This window comes from Oryx dammah, unplaced genomic scaffold, assembly GCF_014754425.2.
Source record: "Oryx dammah isolate SB20612 unplaced genomic scaffold, SCBI_Odam_1.1 HiC_scaffold_28, whole genome shotgun sequence".
In the NCBI taxonomy this organism is placed as follows: domain Eukaryota; kingdom Metazoa; phylum Chordata; class Mammalia; order Artiodactyla; family Bovidae; genus Oryx; species Oryx dammah.
Window position 1 is genome coordinate 49,411,131 of NW_024070212.1, and position 19,082 is coordinate 49,430,212.

Here is a 19,082-nt window from a genome sequence, read left to right on the forward strand (position 1 = left end):
GACAGAGGAGCCTGGTGGGCTACATTTCATGGGGTCGCAGAGTCAGACATGACTGAAGCAACTAACACTTCACCTTATGGCATTATAAAGTACTCCAGACTTGTCTTGTATTTTCTCTGCCCTGGTTCTAGAACTAGCTACTTTCCCAAAGATCTTCATTTTATGACATTTGGTTCCTTTAATGACATTTCAAAACCAAGATCTAGCATAGCTCTCTGAGCCGAACTGAGTTCTGATCAAGTGTTCCCAAGTTAACATAAACACGGCAGAAGCAGTAGTGGCCCATTTGGGCATCAGTCCACTTGGTTTCTGTTTCTGGTGAGCTACTGGCCCTTCACCTGAGGCCCTAGACGTGCAGGGTGTGGGAGATAACTAAACAGGTGTTTCTGGGCCCAGGGAGGGAAGCAGTGGGATACAGCAGCTGCTTCTCCTCTTTATCCTGGAGAGCTGCCACTAATAGGTTAGAGGGCAGGGCCCTGTCATGTATGATTTTTCAAAATTTATTTTAAAAAACCGTGGTGTGACATTTATTTTGCAATTTTAGGTTTATCTGAATTAACAAATTTATAAAAATAGTATCATGTGTTTAAATGCATAGAAAATGTGTTCATAAACTGCAGTATTTCAGTGGAGTCATAATTGATTATTTTGCTGAGTACAGAGTAAGTTCTTGTAAATAATATATGTTGTTGTTCAGTCACCAAGTCATGTTCAACTCTTTGCAACCCCATGGACTACAGCATGCCAGGCTCCTCTGTCTTCCCCTGTCTCCCAGAGTTTGGTCAAATTCATGTCCATTAAGTCAGTGATGCCATCCAACCATCTCATCCTGTTGTCCACTTCTCCTTTGCCTTCAATCTTTCCCAGTATCCGGGTCTTTTCCAATGAGTTGGCTCTTTACATCAAGTGGCCAAAGTATTGGAGCTTTAGCTTTAACAGTATTCAGTGAATATTCATGGTTGATTTCCTTTAGGATTGACTGGTTTGATCTCCTTGAAGTCCGAGGGACTCTCAAGAGTATAGAGCAAATTAAATTATTTAGTAATGTGAAATGTTACTTCACTTTATTTTTAATTGAAGTATATTTACAATATCGGTCTCAGGTATACAACACAGTGATTCAGTATTGTTATAGATTAATTATACTATATTTAAAGTTAATAAAATGGCTATATTTTCCTATGCAATATGTCCCTGTATCTTATTTTATACATGGTATAGTTTGTACCTCTTAATCCCCTACCCTTACCTTGCCCCTCCTGTCTTCCCTCTTCCCACTGGTAACCACTAGTTTGTCTCTGTATCCATGAATCTGTTTCTCTAGTTATATACATTTATTTTTTAGATCCTTCATATAAGTGATAAATGTCTTTCTGATTTCACCAAGCATAATACTTTATTAGGTCCATCTGCTTTGTTGCAAATTGAAGAATTTCATTCTGTTTTATGGATAATATTCCATAGTGTGTGTATGTGTATATATGTGGGCTTCCCAGGTAGTGCAGTGGTAAAGAATCTGCCTGCCAATTCAGGAGACACAAGAGACATGGGTTCAATTCCTGGATCCAGAAGATCCCCTGGAGTAGGAAATGGTAACCCACTCCAGTATTCTTGCCTGGAAATTTCCATGGACAGAGGAGTCTGGCGGCCTATGGTTCATGGAGTCAGAGAGAGTCTGACACAACTGAGCACGCACGCACATACATCCATACATACACAGCATACCTTTTTTATCCATTCATCTGTTGATGGACACTTAGGTTGCCTGGCTATTGTAAATAATGCAGCTATGAAATGAACATTGAGGTGCATGTATCTTTATAGCAAGTTAGTGGTTTCTTTCTGTTCATATATATTCTCAGGAGTGGAATTGTTGGATCACGTGGCATTTCTATTTTCAGTATTTTGGGGAATCTCCATACTGTTTTCCATTAATGGCTGCATCTATTTACATTCCTACCAACAATGTACAAAGGCTCCCTTTTCACAACATCCTCACCAACATTTATCATTTGTAAACTTTTTGATGATAGCCATTCTGACAGATGCAGGTGATATCTTATCGTGTTTTGGTTTGCATTTCTGTGGTGATTAGTGATGTTGAGTATCTTTTCATGTGCCTGTTGCCCATCTTTGTTTCTTTTGTAAAAATCTCTCTTCAGATTCAGTTCAGTTCAGTTCAGTCACTCAGTCATGTCCAACTCTCTGTGACCCCATGAATTGCAGCACGCCAGGCCTCCCTGACCATCACCAACTCCCGGAGTTCACTCAAACTCATGTCCATCAAGTTGGTGATGCCATCCAGCCATCTCATCCTGTCATCCATTTCTCCTGCCCCCAATCCCTCCCAGCATCAGAGTCTTTTCCAATGAGTCAACTCTGCATGAGGTGGCCAAAGTACTGGAGTTTCAGCTTTAGCATCATTCCTTCCAAAGAACACCCAGGACTGATCTCCTTTAGAATGGACTGGTTGGATCTCCTTGCAGTCCAAGGGACTCTCAAGAGTCTTCTCCAAGACCACAGTTCAAAAGCATCAATTCTTCAGCGCTCAACCTTCTCCAACTCTCACATCTATACATGACCACTGGAAAAACCGTAGCCTTGACTAGACAGACCTTTGTTAGCAAAGTAATGTCTCTGCTTTTTAATATGCTATCTAGGTTGATCATAACTTTCCTTCCAAGGAGTAAGCATCTTTTAATTTCATGGCTGCAATCACCATCTGCAGTGATTCTGGAGCCCCCCAAAATAAAGTCTGACACTGTTTTCACTCTTTCCCCATCTATTTCCCACGAAGTGATGGGACCAGATGCCATGATCTTCGTTTTCTGAATGTTGAGCTTTAAGCCAACTGTTTCACTCTCCTCTTTCACTTTCATCAAGAGGCTTTTAAGTTCCTCTTCACTTTCTGCCATAAGGGTGGTGTCATCTGCATATGTGAGGTGATTGATATTTCTCCCAGCAATCTTGATTCCAGCTTGTGCTTCTTCCAGCCCAGCATTTCTCATGAGGTACTCTGCATAGAAGTTAAATAAGCAGGGTGACAATATACAGCCTTGACGTACTCCTTTTCCTATTTGGAACCAGTCTGTTGTTCCATGTCCAGTTCAAACTGTTGCTTCCTGACCTGCATAAAGGTTTCTCAAGAGGCAGGTCAGGTGGTCTGGTATTCCCATCTCTTGAAGAATTCTCCACAGTTTATTGTGACCCACACAGTCAAAGGCTTTGGCATAGTCAATAAAGCAGAAATAGATGCTTTTCTGGAACTCTCTTGCTTTTTCCTTGATCCAGCGGATGTTGGCAATTTGATCTCTGGTTTTCTGCCTTTTTTAAAACCAGCTTGAACATCTGGAAGTTCACAGTTCACGTATTGCTGAAGCCTGGCTTGGAGAATTTTGAGCATTACTTTACTAGCATGTGAGATGAGTGCAATGATTAGATCTTAAAAAAATTTTTTTTTGCTATTGAGTTGTATGATGACTATATATTTTGGATATTAACTGCATATCAGTTATATGATTTGCAAGTATTTCCCCCTATTCAGTTGTCTTTTCATTTTGTTGTTTTCCTTTGCTGTGCCAAAGCTTTTAATTAGATCCCATTTTTTATTTTTGCTTTTGTTTCCTTTGCCTTATGAGACAGATCCCCCAAAAATATTGTTACAATTTATGTCAAAAAGTATCTACCTATGATTTCTTCAAGGAGCTTTATGGTTTCTAGTCAGACACGACTGAAGCGACTTAGCAGCAGCAGCAGCAGCAGCAGCAGTCTTACATTTAGGACTTTAATTCATGTTGAGCTTTTTTTTTTTATATGTGATAAAATGTTCTGATTTCATTCTTTTACAATGTAACTGCCCAGTTTTCTCAGTACCTGTCTTTTCTCCATTGTATGTTCTTGCCTTTTTTGTTGTAGATTAATTGACTATAGGTGCAAGATTTATTCCTGGGCTCTCTATGCTGTTCCATTGATCTATGTCTGTCTTTGTGCCAATATTGTACTGTTCTGACTACTGTAGCTTTGCAGTATAGTCTGAAGTCAGGGAGCATACTTCCAGCTTTGTTCTTTTTCCTCAAAATTACTTTGGCTATTTGGGGTCTTCTGTGGTTCCATATATATTTTAGAATTATTTGTTCTAGTTATGTGAAAAATGTCATGGGTATTTTGATAGGAATTGCATTAAATTTGTAGATTAACTTGGGTAGTATGGACATTTTAACTATTAATTCTTCTTCAGTTTCCTTCATCAGTATCTTACAATTTTCAGAGTATAGTTTGTTCACCTTTTTGTTTAAGTCATTTCTAGGTATTTTATTCTTTTTGATGCAATCATAAATGATTTCTGTATGTTAATCTTATATCCTGCAACTTTACTGAATCCAAGTCTAATAGCTTTTTTGATGGATACTTTAGGGTTTTCTGAATATAGTATCATGTCATCTACAAACAATGACAATATTACTTCTATCCTTACAATTTGGATACCTTTTCTTTTTTTTTCTTATCTGCTGTGGCTAGGACTTCCAATACTACATTAAATAGAAGTGGTGAGTGTAGATATTCTTGTCTTATTCTTAAGAGGAAAAGCTTTCAGCTTTTCACCATTGAGTATGCTATTAGCTGTGGGTTTATCACAAATGGCTTTTATTATGTTGAGATGTGTTCTCTCTGTAACAGTTTTAAAAAGTTTATTCTTAATTGAAAGATAATTGCTTCACAGTACTGCATTGGTTTCTACCAATATCAACATGAGTCAGCCATATGTTTACCTATGTCCCCTTCCACCTGAACATCCCTCCCACTTCCGTCCCCATCCCAGTCTGTAACAGCTTTGATGAGAGGTTTTTTTTTTTTTTTTTTAATCATGAATGGATGTTGTATTTTGTCAAATGTTTCTCTGCATCATTTGAGACAATCATATGATTTTTATCCTTCTTTTTGTTAATGTGGTATATCACAATAATTGTGGCTATTGAACCATCCTTGCATCTCTGGGGTAAATCCCACTTGATCATGGAGTATGATCCTTTTGATATTATTGTTAGATTCAGTTTGCTAATATTTTGTTGAAGATTTTTGGATCTATATTCATCAGAGATATTGACCTGTAATTTTCCTTTTGTTTAGTTTCTTTGCCTGGCTTTGGTATCAGTGTAATTGTGGTCTTATAGAATGAAATTGGGAGTGTTCCCTCTCCTTCAAGTTTTTGGAATAGTTTGAGGATAGGTATTAGCTTTTCTTTATATGTTTGGTAGAATTCCCCTGTGAAGTTGTCTGGCCCTGGATTTTAGTTTGCTGCAAGTTTTTTGTTGTTGACTGTTCTGTTCATATTGCTGTTTCTTGATTCAGTTTTGAAAGGCTATATTTTTCTCAGAATTTGTCCATTTCTTCTGCTTTGTCCAATTTGTTGGGATATAATTATAGTATGTTAGGTATGCATGCATGCATGCTCAGTTGCTAAGTTGTGTCTGACTCTTGAGACCCCATGGACGGTAGCCCACCAGGATCCTCTGTCCATGGGATTTTCCAGGCAAGAATATTGGAGTAGATTGCCATTTCCTTCTCCAGTGGATACTCCCGACCCAGAGACTGAACCCATGTCTCCTGCTTGGCAGGTGGATTCCTTATTACTGAGCCACCTGGGAAGCCCATGTGAGGTATAACTGACATTTAAAATCACACTAATGGGAATTCCTTGGTAGCACAGTGCAAAAGAACCCGCCTGACAATGGAGGGGACACAGGTTTGATTCCTGGTCCAGGAAGATTCCACAAGCCTAGGAGCAACTAAGCCTGGGTGCCACAACTACTGAGCCTGCACTCCAGAGACTTGAGCTCTGCAACAAGAAAAGCCGTAACAATGAGAAGTCTGAGCACCACAACTAGAATAGCTCCCACTCACTGCAACTACAGAAGGCCCTTGCACAGCAATGAAAATCCAGTGCAGCCATAAATAAATAATTTTTAAAAATCACATTAGTTTCAGATGTATAACATGATTTGATAAGTTACAAAATTATAATCACGTAAGTATAGTTAACATCCATTGCCATATAAATTTTTGTAATGAGAGATTTCAAGATCTTTTAGCAACTTTCAAATATGTAATACAGTATTATTGACTGTAGTCACCATGCTGTACACTGCATCTCCATGACTTATTTTATAACTGGAAGTTTGTACCTTTTGATTCTCTCACCCATTTCGGCTACGCCGACACTCTGCCTCTGGCAGCCACTAAAGTCTGTTCTCTGTACTTGAGTTTATTTTTGTTTTTAAAAATAGATTCCAATGTATGGCAAAACCAATACAGAATTGTAAAGTAAAATAAAAAAAAATAGAAAAAAAATAGATTCCATCTATGAGCCTTAAAAAAAATAAATTCCACTTGTGACATCATACAGTATTTGTCTTTGACTTATTTCACTTAGCATAATGCTCACACATTCCATCCATATTGTCACAAATGGCAAGATTTTCTTTTTTAAGGCTCAATATTCCACTGTATAAATACACAGTACATCTTCTCTATCCATTCATCCATCACTGGTCACTTAGGTTGTTCCCATATCTTGGCTATTATAAATAATACTACAGTGAACATAGAGGTGCCTGTATCTTTTTGAATTAGTGTTTTCATTTTTGAGGATAAATAGCCAGAAGTAGATTTGCTGGATCATATGGTAATTCTATTTAAAATTTTTTTAAGGAACCTCCATACTGTTTTCATATGGGTCAATTTTTATTCCTACCAACAGTGCACAGAGGCTCCCTTTTCTCCACATTTTTGCCTGCACTTGTTACTTGTCTTTTTGATAACAGCCATTCTAACAGGTCTGAGGTGATATTTTATGATTTTGATTTGCCTTTTCCTGATTAGTCATGCATATTTTTTTTCAACTGCCTGTTGGCCATCTGTATGCCTTCTTGGTTAAAATAAAAGTCTCTGTAGATCTTCTGCCCATTTTAAAATGATTTTTCTTTTTTTGCTACTGAGTTGTATGGCTTTATATATTTTGTTATTAACCCCTTAGCAGATATATGATTTGCAAATGTTTTCTCCCATTCAGTAGGCTGCCTTTTCATTTTGTTGATGGTTTCCTTTGCTGCACAGAAGCTTTTTAGTTTGATGTAATCCCACTTGTTTTTGATTGGTCAAATCCAGAATATTGTCAAGAGTGATTTAGAGGCTCAATGCCTATGTTTTCTTCTAGGAGTTTTATGTTTCATGTCTTATGTCCAAGTCTTTAATCCATTTTGAGTTAATCTTTGTGCAAGGTATAAGACTGAAGGAAGGAGAAGGGCATGACAGAGGATGAGATGGTTGGATGGCATCACTGATTCAATGGACAGGAGTCTGAGCAAGCTCTGGGAGTTGATGATGGACAAAGAGGCCTGGCATTGCTGCAGTCCATGGGGTCACAAAGAGTTGGACACAACTGAGCAACTGAACTGAACTGAAGGTGTGAGATAGTGGTCCAGTTTTCCCAAAACCATTTACTGAAGAGAGTCCTTTCCCCATTGTATATTCTTGGCTCATGTGTTATGCATGCATGTCTGACCATACATGCATGTCTGACCATACATGCATGGGTTTATATGTATTCCATTCCATTGACCTATGTATCTGTTTTTGAGGCAGTACCACAGTTTTGATTACTATAGCTTTATAATGTAGTTTGAAAGGACATATAACATCTCTGGCTTTGTTCTTTTTCAAGATTGATTTGGCTATTCATGATCTTTTGTAGTTCCATACAGATTTTCAGATTATTAGTTCTATGAAAAAATGCCATTGGAATTTTTATATGGATTGCACTGAACTTGTAGATGGCTTTGATAGTATGGACATCATGTATTATCTCTAACGGCTTTCAGTTCAGTTCAGTCGCTCAGTCGTGTCCGATTCTTTGCAACCCCATGAATCGCAGCATGCCAGGCCTCCCTGTCCATCACCAACTCCCGGAGTTCACTCAGACTCACATCCATCGAGTCTGTGATGCCATCCAGCCATCTCATCCTCTGATGTCCCCTTCTCCTCCTGCCCCCAATCCTTCCCAGCATCAGAGTTTTTTCCAATGAGTCAACTCTTTGCGTTAGGTGGCCAAAGTATTGGAGTTTCAGCTTTAGGATCATTCCTTCCAAAGAACACCCAGGGCTGATCTCCTTTAGAATGGACTGGTTGGATTTCCTGGCAGTCCAAGGGACTCTCAGGAGTCTTCTCCAACACCACAGTTCAAAAGCATCAATTCTTCGGTGCTCAGCTTTTTTCACAGTCTAACCCTCACAACCATACATGACCACTGCAAAAACCATAGCCTTGACTAGACGGACCTTGGTTGGCAAAGTAATGTCTCTGCTTTTTAATATGCTATCTAGGTTGGTCATAACTTTTGTTCCAAGGAATAAGCGTCTTTTAATTTCATGGCTGCAGTCACCATCTGCAGTGATTTTGGAGACCCCCAAAATAAAGTCTGACACTGTTTCCCCATCTATTTCCCATGAAGTGATGGGACCAGATGCCATGACCTTCGTTTTCTGAATGTTGAGCTTTAAGCCAACTTTTTCACTCTCCTCTTTCACTTTCATCAAGAGGCTTTTTAGTTCCTCTTTACTTTCTACCCTAACGGCTTTATTAAGGTGTAATTTACATACATTACATTCAGCTGTTTTAAGTGTACAACTATTTTTGAAGTTTATAAAACTGTGCAAAAGGGATCAAAACCAGGTCTCTTGCATTGCAGGCAGATTCTTTACCATCTGAGCTACCAGTGGAGTCCTTCCCACTCCCATGTAACCACTAATGTAGTATCTGTTTTATTTTGTCATTATAAATAGAATCACACATATATGGTTTATGTGTCAGAATTCCTTTGCGTAGCATGATGTTTGAGGTTCATCCATGTAGTAGCATACATCAGTGTTCTAGTTTATGAATTTTTTATTTACCATTTACCAGTTGATGGTCATTTGGATTGTTTCCACTTTTTCACTAGTATAAATAATGTTATAAGCATTCACCTATAGTTTCTGTGAACAGTTTTCATTTCTCTTAGGATGGAACATTGAATGGAATTTGCTGAATCATATGGTAAACTGCTTAACTTTTTAAGAAACTGTCAAGACCATTTTCCAAAGTGGCTATGTCATTTTACATTTCTACCAGCACTGTATTAAGGCTCCAGTTTCTCCATATTCTCACCAACACTATCTTTGTCCTTATCATAGCCATGCTAGTGGCTATGAAGAAGTGCCTGCTTTTGGTTTTAACTTGCATTTCTCTAATGACTAGTGATGCTGAGCATCTTTTCATATGCTAAGCCACTGGATACCTTCTTTGCTGAAATGTCTATTCAAAATTTTTGCCCACTTAAAAATGCAGTTGTCTTACTTTTGAGTTTTAAGAATATGTAATCTGGATGTAAGTTGTTTATCAAATATGATTCAGAAATATTTACCCAGTCTGGTTTGTCAATTTACTTTTTTTCCTATTGGGTTGGCCAGAAAGGGGGTTTACCATAACATTTTACAAAAAGCTGAATGAAATTTATCGCCAGTGCAGTATTATGTAAGTTGTTTCACGTGTACATTGCTCAGGACCACTTTGCAGAATAGCAAGCCTCTTTAAAAGAATAAAGACTAGACTACCAAAAAGCTTTATCTTAAATTGTATTTATTGACCTCATTCTGTGTTCTTTAGAATCTAGAGTTCAACTATGAGGCTAAAATGGGACTTGTCTCAATTTTCTAGTCAACTGATAAGACAACTGGTATCATCCAGAAAAATTACAGCTTGTTATATTTTCTCAAATATTCAAGTTTCAGTTTATTTCAACTTTTATTTTCATATAAATAAAAATACTATGTCTTATACCTAGGATGCAAGGACTTGGTTATCCTTGTTGGGATAATGGTTCTCTATCTGTGGAAGTCACTCTGTCAGGTGATAACTAATAAGTAGCTCTAGCTATACAATTATTATGGCTAAAATTCCAGAAATGGTGAATGGAAGCTCATCTACTCGGTCTTCATGGAATATACCTAGGAAGGAAAAATGACACTTGAATAAAACACCTAAAGTATTCTTACCAGTTTTGGGGAAAACTGTGTTGTCTCTCCAATATACATTCCACTTCCCCCCATTATGTAGCAATAATGGTCTGGGTAATTCATACCTGGCTCGAGGAGTAGACTGATCTAGGTCAATAAGAAAATCTCTCTCCTATTCCTTGCTAGAATTACTGGGTTAAGCTCATAGCATTTCATAGCCACGTGGATTAGTTCAGAAGTGCCCTGAATTAGTGTGAAAAGTTGAAGACTGTCATTAGGACAGTGTGATATACCATAAAGCTGGGAACTACTGAAGGATTCTGCCACCTCTAGTAGATTCTAAAATGGCCCCCAGTGACCTCTGCCTTCTGGTATTCATTCCCTTATACAATCCACTCACCTTCAATGTGGGCCGAACCTAGTGATTAGTTTCTAACTAGTCACAGGATACAGAAAAAGTGATGGATGTTACTTCTGAAACTAGTTGCAAAAGGACTATGGCTTTCATCTTGCATTTCCTCTCACTTGCTCACTCTCAGGGAAGCCACATGTCAAGCTGTGGGCCACTATAGAGTGGTCCATATGGCAAGGAACTGGGAGAGGTCTCTATAGACAACAAAGAGTGAGAAACTGAGGCTCTGAATTCAGCCCGAGAAGAACTAAATCCTGCCAATAACCACATGAGTGAGCTTAGAAGGACAAATGGCTATAATGTCTTATAGCCTTTTCAAGATTAGATTACTTGAGCCTTCAGATGACACTGCAGCCCTGTCAGGGAGCTTGAATACAACCTCATGAGAGACTGAGGCAGAGGCCCTAAGCTAAATTGTGCCCAGATTCCTGACTCCCAGAAACAGATTAAAAAAAAAAAAGTTTGTTGTTTTAAGCCACTTAATTTTATAACAATTTGTTAAGCAGCAAAAGATACTATCATAAAAAAAGTTAGTTTGAGCTGTTTTTTTTTCTTCTGTTATTTGTAACTGAAAGCACATTAACATATACTAGCTAGGACACAACTGAGCAATTTCACTTTCACTTTTCACTTTCATGCATTGGAGAAGGAAATGGCAACCCAATCCAGTGTTCTTGCCTGGAGAATCCCAGGGACGGGGGAGCCTGGTGGGCTGCTGTCTATGGGGTCGCACAGAGTCGGACACGACTGAAGCGACTTAGCAGCAGCAGCTAGTAGTAATCTAATCTTGAAAAGGCTATAAGACATTGTACACAAATAATTTTGTGACCTTAAGGTTTACAAATATACAAACAAAAAACCCCCCACCTACCCATTCACATCCATCTTCATTTCTCATATGGAAAATTATGTAATAAGGCCCCACTCATTCAGTATCCCTTATAATACTGAGGAAGTCTGGGCAAAGATTTACCTTTAATTACTTACACAAATAATGTAAAACAACAACAACAACAACAATGATCACAGGGCAACTATTAAGTCTACTTAAAACATCTACTGTTTAGGGAATTCTCTGTCAGTCCAGTGGTTAGGACTCAGCACTTTCATTGCCAGGGCCTGGATTGGATCCTTAAAAAAACTTAACACCATTTGTTTATATACAAGCATTAAATATGCTAATTTAAAAGGGTTCTTAATTGATACATATTCATTAAAGCAGATCTGCAAGGACATCTGGTTAGGCATACTTTGTTCTTAGTCTATCTGGAAAAGCAACCTTTCAACCAATAGACATAGGATATCATGAATTGAGGGGTATGATTAATTCAATATTCTGTACCTCAAGCTCAATAAAACAAAAAAAAGGAACTCAAAACTTACTGTATTCTTAGAAGGGCGTTTGAAGTGCTGCTTCCACCAGCCAAGCTGAGTTTACTGCCTAAATAAAACCCTTTGCTTTAGAGGGTTCTCAGGGGAGCAGGGTTGCATGAAATGGTCACTAGGTCTAAGTCTGGAGGCAGTAACAGCGCTAAGTCCTTATGTTCTATTTTCTAGGAGGTTCAATAAAAGGATAATGACATTCTTTCTTGTCTGCCAAAATACACTTTTCAAATATCCTTGTCATATATTTAAAGATTTGCTTCATAGAGTTTTTTTTTTTAACAAAAATTCAAATATCAAAATGTAAAATGATATCAATCAGTAGTGTGCTTCTGGGAGGAGACAAGATTCTAAATAGAAGTGAGGGAGAAATTTTGCTTTTTAAAATTATACATGCAGTTCTGTACTGTTTAATTTTGACAAGCTTGTATTGCTTTTATACTTTAAAAAACAGTTGAAAACTTAAAAAAAAAAAAGAAATGCTCCATAAGGGGATCTCATTCATGGTTTAGAATGAATTTCTTTTAATCATAACATTAACTTAATACCTATCTGAGCACCTGAGAGTATGTGAAATAGAAAGTAAAGGGAAGAAGAGACAAAGTTGTGGATAAGGGAGGGGACATTCATATGGGCAGTTCTTAAAAAGAGTCAAACATGTGGGATAGTAGAAGAGGGCTATGTATCTGGGAGCAGGGTCAGGAATCAACAAAGCCAGACTTTTAAACTCACCTGCTTATCAGTACATGAGATGACTAAGGTATTGGCTGGGCTGAAGAGGGAAGTAGGGTGAGGATATTCTCAAAGATCATTGCAGTATTTGGTTGAAGTAAACTGCTACTTCCTGGGCAAAAACTTATCAGATGGGACATGCAGGGTGGGATGGTCTAGATTTTGAGTATGAAGCTGATAGTGGGGAGTTTCCTGGATTGTAAGTAACAGAACTAACTGTGGTATCCTATAAGGGAAAAATAACAAAAAAGATGGGGCATGGAGTAACAAGAGTGGACCGGAAAGGACTGGGGCAGCTGGGAACTCAGGGATATTGTATTCTACCATAGCAAGCTGAAGACATATGGGGGTCTCTAGTTGGTTTTTAAACTTTCCAATATGAAAACAGAATCCAAACGGGCAACAAACAAACAAAAAACTAAAGTAAAACAAGTCAACGCACCATTCTGGTTAACAGTTGGTTCTAAATATGATGGTTAAACTTTCAAGGTCTTCATTTTTTAAATGCAATTCTTCAAGCAGGGTGGTCATGAACTGTGTAAACATCACATTTTCCTGAGACAGCTTCTGAATGCCAAGAGTTGAGGTCAATCTGAAACAACAAAAATATTAAATGCATATCCAGGAAATGGGAAGGACTAAGGGGCTCCAGTCTTTAACATGGCAGAAGGGATTTTTCTGAGGATAATGAAGTCTCTCTGATTTAGGAAAATCCAAAGACAGGATCTTCTACTAAAGCCAAAGAGAAATCTTATGAAAAAACTGAAAGACCAAACATACTGTTACATAAGGAAAGAAGCTTAAAAGCCTTAATCTGAAACATGTTAGTCATCATGTCAGCAAAAGCAACTAAAATTCTGCTTAGAAAAGAACATTAATGAAGTCTTTCCACATGAGGAAAGGAGGCTGTGTAGAGAAGCTTAGAGCTGAGAGTTGCTTTAAAAAACATAATTTCTATCAACTGTTTAGGTTATATCACTTGAAAAACAGACAATAAACAAAAAGATTGCCTTTGGATGAAACCTTGTCATTTTTATGTATTTTTTTAAACATTTTTATTTTTGTAATACTGAACAGATGAATTGCATCTTACAAGGTACTTAATACAAAACTTCAGAAGGAAAACAAAGCTTTCTTCTCTAACCATTTCCAGTAACTATCCCTAAAGACTGACTACATATATAATAGTTATAGAATTTTCATGAATGTGATTAGTAAACATGATTTTTAAAAAGGTGAACAATAGCTAACCAAAAAGACTGCAAACCATTCCTTTTCATAAATTTTTGTATCTCCAGAGAGCATGAGCATGCTTCACAGAGCCTTTATCCAAGTACATTCTGGAAAGCTTTTTGAAAAAAAAAAAAAAAAAAAAAAATTTTTTTTTTTTTTCAGCCAGTCTACACTTCCCACACAAAGCTCTTACAGATGCTTATTTAACCTTGGCCATTGCCAGTGGGCACATCAAATATAAATAAAATAACTCTGATTTAAATCAATATAGCTCAAGAAATCAGAGCAGAGGCGTTTCACAGTAGTGAGTATGGGAATGAGAAATGTTATTTTCTGAGGCAGATTTCTTCCTTGCTTAGCCATTTCATTCAGAAAGCAGAAACAAAAGGAAAAATTTGTCAGCATTGTCCAAAGATGCCCTAGACTTTGAGTAGATTCTCTATATTCCTTAAGGTATTTTAGCAAGAACTAGAGATGAGGTGACTCCGTCCAGTGAAATCCAGAGAGCTACCCAAGAAAACTTCTGATTTCCTTACCCACCTCTCCTCTATTTATTTATAGCTAGTGGATGGAATACTAGGTTCTCCTATTTCATGAGCCTTGTCTGCAGGTATTCCCCAAAGGCAGTTCATACTTGGAAATCCTTCTATCCAAGCATTCTAATGCCAAGTTCAAGCTGGGCACTTGGGTGAACTTACAGGCAGTTGTGGCCAGCTTTTCCTGTGGAGAAAGTAGAACCTAGAAGTCAACTCTCTTGGCTTTTCTCATACTTAGCTGATGCCAACATTTAAAATATCAAGTTGCTGTTTCCCCACAGTAAGACCAAAGGTGCCAGGGATGGGATAACATTGGCTAAAAACAAGAAGTCAGGGCAGTCAGATCAGATGTCAGCTCCACAGAAACCTAGCTTTTTTGTGTTTTAACAATGGTAATGACATATCTGATCTTCAAGGAGACTATAGGAAAACATATAGTTTGGTTCATATATGAAAACAAAGTTTCCTCAATTACTTCTCAAAGTGCCATTAATATGTTTTAAAACTTCATCAAATTAGAAATAAAGGTTGACTACTAGATTTTTCAACCCGTGTGCCCATATGAAAGCATAAAATAAGTGTTATAGAGAAAGGGTTTATAAGAGGATTGTTCTATCAATCACCCTAGTTAGAAAATATTTTGGGAACAGTAACACTTCTCTAACAAACTTATAAGGTTAATATTATTATATAATTATAGGATATGTTCGTGCATGCAGGCTAAGTTGCTTCAGTCGCATCCAACTCCCTGCTGTGCTAGATAATGAATACCTTCATAAGTCTTTTTATAAACCTATGAAAGAATTTCTCTGGGTTATATTGCAGAAGTGAGCTTCCTGAGACCCACTCAGATAGCATGTGCATATGTTCAGCAAGGATGAACACACAGCACTAAGGATGAATCCATGCTCATAAGTGTGTATACATTCACAGCAAGGTTATGGAGAGGCGCACAGAACTGAAGAAGAATGAAGACTTGTTAAGAACATGCTAAGGATGGGCAGTGATAAACACATTCTTAAATCAAGATGGCCAAATACACAGTACATACACTCAGAATGTATATACACTTAGTACAGATGACCAAGTGTACACTCGGTACAGATGACTGAGTGTACAGATGTAATTAAGTGTGTAGATGTACATAACTGCTGGTAAGGTTGTTGTTTAGAATGAAGTGAAGTCGCTCAGTCGTGTCCGACTCTTTGCGTCCCCATGGACTGTAGCCCACCAGGCTCCTCAGTCCATGGGATTTTCCAGGTAAGAGTATTGGAGTGGGTTGCCATTCCCTTCTCCAAGGATATATTCAAATTTACCTAAAAGTTTTGTTCATAAAGAAAAATCAGGGTTATTAAGAAACTTTTCCAACAATGCAATCTCGTTCCTGAGCCCATGCCACATACAGCTAAGCAACCAGGCATTCTTTTCTTAATGAGCCTGGACCTGTTTTGAGACTCCTCAAAAACATGGCTCTGAGCATCAATCTGTTATGTTTTCTCACAAGATGAGTATCAAAGCCCTAGGGTGTATCTATAAAATGGGGCTAATAGTATTTAACTTCCTTAAAAGTTATTATTGCAAAAGGATACTATAAATAGGTTTTTAAAACATCAACTATGATAACATTTATCATGTGCTACCTAGGAGATTTATCTCTTTTTAACTGCACAATGACTCTGAAAAATATATACTGTTCCCATTTTATGAGTAAGGAAATAAAGGCACAAAAAAATGGAAGTACTTTCCCCAAAGTCACAAAGATAGTGTCAGGCAGGTCACAGCTTTGATACCCAAGCAATATATCTCAAAAAGCCCATACTCCTGGCTAATACACAAGCTTTCATTATTTGTAGGCTATAGAATACTACATAAATTTAATCTTCACTTGTGCCCTTCACTACCGTGCCCTCAATAAACATGCAGAAGAAACAGAATGTTTTAACAGCTTTAGAGAACTAGAAGGACAACAAAGTAGCCAGCAGCAGAAGGAAATGCTAATAGAGAAATCATACAAGGTCTGGTGTCTGTTAGGAGACAGTAATAGCAGTTTTGGGGTCTGGGAATTTCTGCAGCAAATCATCAAACAGATAGATAGCAATCCTTAGGCATCTGGAGCCAGGATTTCCTGACTTCTCTTAACACTTGAGCCTTAAGTGTTGTTGCATAGTTTTACTCCCAGAAAGTGAGCCAATGAGATTTCCTTTATTTATTCCCTTGTCCTTTTAATCTTTATCTGAAAAGATTTCTTCCCTACCCCCAAGTCCCTAACACAAAATATAGTAAGAAATATATATTACCTTTCTAAAATTTTTGACTTAAATCCTTTTTGGAATAAGCTGAGGTATAAAGAAATAAATACTCTAATAGTGCCTGTGTACCTCTAAACATTAGTAACCCAGTGGATTACTTTTGGGGAGTCATGTAAAAATTGTTTTTCTATCCATAGAAACCAGGCTCACAAAAAAAAAAATATGGTTTTGACAAGCTATAAAGTCATAATAATATGTCAGGGAAGATGCTAAACCCTGAAGACTAGTAATTTTATTAATTCATTCAAAAGAATTATGATTTGCTTCTATCTCCAAAGTAACTTAAAGTTGAATATGAGCTATATATAACCTTTGTTTTCTAGATTCCTTGACTTGTCTACTTTAGTATGTTTTATTACTTAATAGCAACTGGCACTCTTCCAGGCTGACTGCTTACTGGATATCTGCTGGATTTCCATGTCTATGTCATCACTGTAGTGAGAGGCCTCCGTGCCTGTTTGCACAGATGAATCTGAGACAAGATCATAACTTTTTATCAGACTTTATGGTTTTGGTCAATGATAAAGAGTTGGCTGTTGCCATTGACAAAGATGCTTTCGCCATTGACAAAGCAAGGATTCTTTTTAGGGCACACACCACCTTAATGATAGGTACTATTGGCTGAATTGGGTGGGCGGACCTGTCCGACGTAGAGGAGCACTGCCTTGAGCTTGGAGACAGGGTTCTGTGCAGAATCTGCTTTTGTTAGCAGTGACCATGGAAGGCGGCTTCGGCAAGCACAGAGCACTAAGCAAATAGTCTGTGTGTGCTTAGAACCAGGTCTAAGAACAAATGAACAAAGACTTATCACTGCAACTATTCTTTACATGGTCTCTTCATTGCCACATCTGACAGCCTCTTCTTGGTTCTTTTTCCAGTTGACTGCAGTATTTGATGTCCTCATTCACTTCCTCCTTTTCTAGAATTCTCCTTCTTTGGCTTTTCAGGTACTCTTATCTCAGTTCTGCTCCTACTCCTGAACCTTTATGATCTCTCTTGCTGGCATTTTTTTTAAAAATCAGCCCATTAATAATGACAGGTCTTACCTAAGGTTTCATATTGACCCTCTTCTGCATTAAATCCTATCTCATGGCTCTGACTACCAGTGATTCAAATCTCTTAACTTCTCTCTTGGGATTTTTTTACACTCTGGATATCCAAAAGGTACCTCAAATACATCTGTTCAAACCTTAAATTCTGACTTCTCATTTTCATCAAAACTTTCTAGTATTAGAAATCTCAGTCATCTTTTAACTCTTAACCCTTAATGTTCTTTGTTCAATCAATTACCAAGTCCTCCTGATTCTCCTCTGATGTGCTTCTTGAATCCATTTCATTTCCCCCATTCTGTCTAATTCAGATGAACCATCTCCTCCTGGGACTACCACCTCAGCCTCTTAAGTGGTCTCCCACTCCATTCCAGTCTCCACACCGCCACCACAATCCTCTCTCATAGATCTGATTAAGTCACTCTCTTTGATAAGTACTTATAGGAGAAACCAAATTTCTTTGGAGCTTTTATTTTTCATTTCTATCACATGGATATTCTTATAAATATTTCAAATAATAAAAAATATATAGTTAGTTGTATATATTTTTTTTCATCAAGCAGAAAGGTGGAAAACTGGGATATGTATTCATCCATCTTTGTATTCCCCACAGACTTGTTCCCTTAATAGTAATACATAATTTGGTGAATGATTACAGAACTGAAACTGCTGCTGTGCCATACTGGCACTTCTCAGTGGACCTCAAGATGCATGCATATGTGTGCGTGCTTAGTTGTGAGTGACTCTTTGTGACCCTATGGACTATAGGTGCCAGGCTCTTTGTCCATGGGGTTCTCCAGGCAAGAACACTGGAGTGGACTGCCATCTCCTTCTCCAGGGGATCTTCCGACCCAGGGATCTAACCAGGGTCTCGTGCAACTCCTGCTTCGGCAGGTGGATTCTTTCACCACTGAGCCACATGGTCCTGCACAAACAATGGTCTGTGGGCCAGATCTGGCCTGCTGCTTGTTACTTTTGTAAATAAAACTGAAAAACAGTCATGCCCATTTATTTATGATTCTATAGCTGCTTTTGTGTTCCAACAGCAGAGCTGAGCAGCTTGGACAGTTGGGCCAGCAAAGATGAAGATATAATCTGGCCCTTCACAGGAAGTTTGCACACTCTTATACTAGAAGATTAATATGCACCAATTTTAATTTAAAGTGAATAACTCAGTCACTAATACAATGCTTTATATTCTATAAGTCTGATGATGGGAGCAACTAACATGAGATGAGAAATCTAAAGCAGTCATTTGGCCATAGGATATTCAAGATTTGGTCTGGGAAAGATCTTCTGCCCCCTGGATCACTAAAGTATGGAAGATGCTTAACGAAGCTAAAAATATCTCATAAAAATCTACCAGCTGGAGAGAGAAC

General features: G+C 37.9%; 1 protein-coding gene across 7 annotated transcripts in view; it reads right to left on the reverse strand.

Annotated features, from left to right (window-relative positions):
• The window catches only part of RPAP2 (RNA polymerase II associated protein 2), a 113,400-nt gene that overhangs the window by 17,011 nt on the left and 77,307 nt on the right, over nt 1–19,082 (reverse strand). For 3 of the 7 annotated variants that reach the window (XR_005719502.1, XR_005719501.1, XR_005719503.1), the window contains one exon: nt 13,019–13,168. Coding sequence is in view for 4 of the 7 variants with exons in the window: in XM_040232316.1 (XP_040088250.1) it covers nt 13,027–13,168 (142 nt within the window). In the remaining 3 variants the exon portion in view is untranslated. Of the gene's footprint in view, nt 1–9,656; nt 10,656–11,014; nt 11,903–12,980; nt 13,169–19,082 lie in introns of those variants that run through there. The other 4 variants (XM_040232316.1, XM_040232318.1, XM_040232317.1 and 1 more) reach the window with 4 other exon arrangements.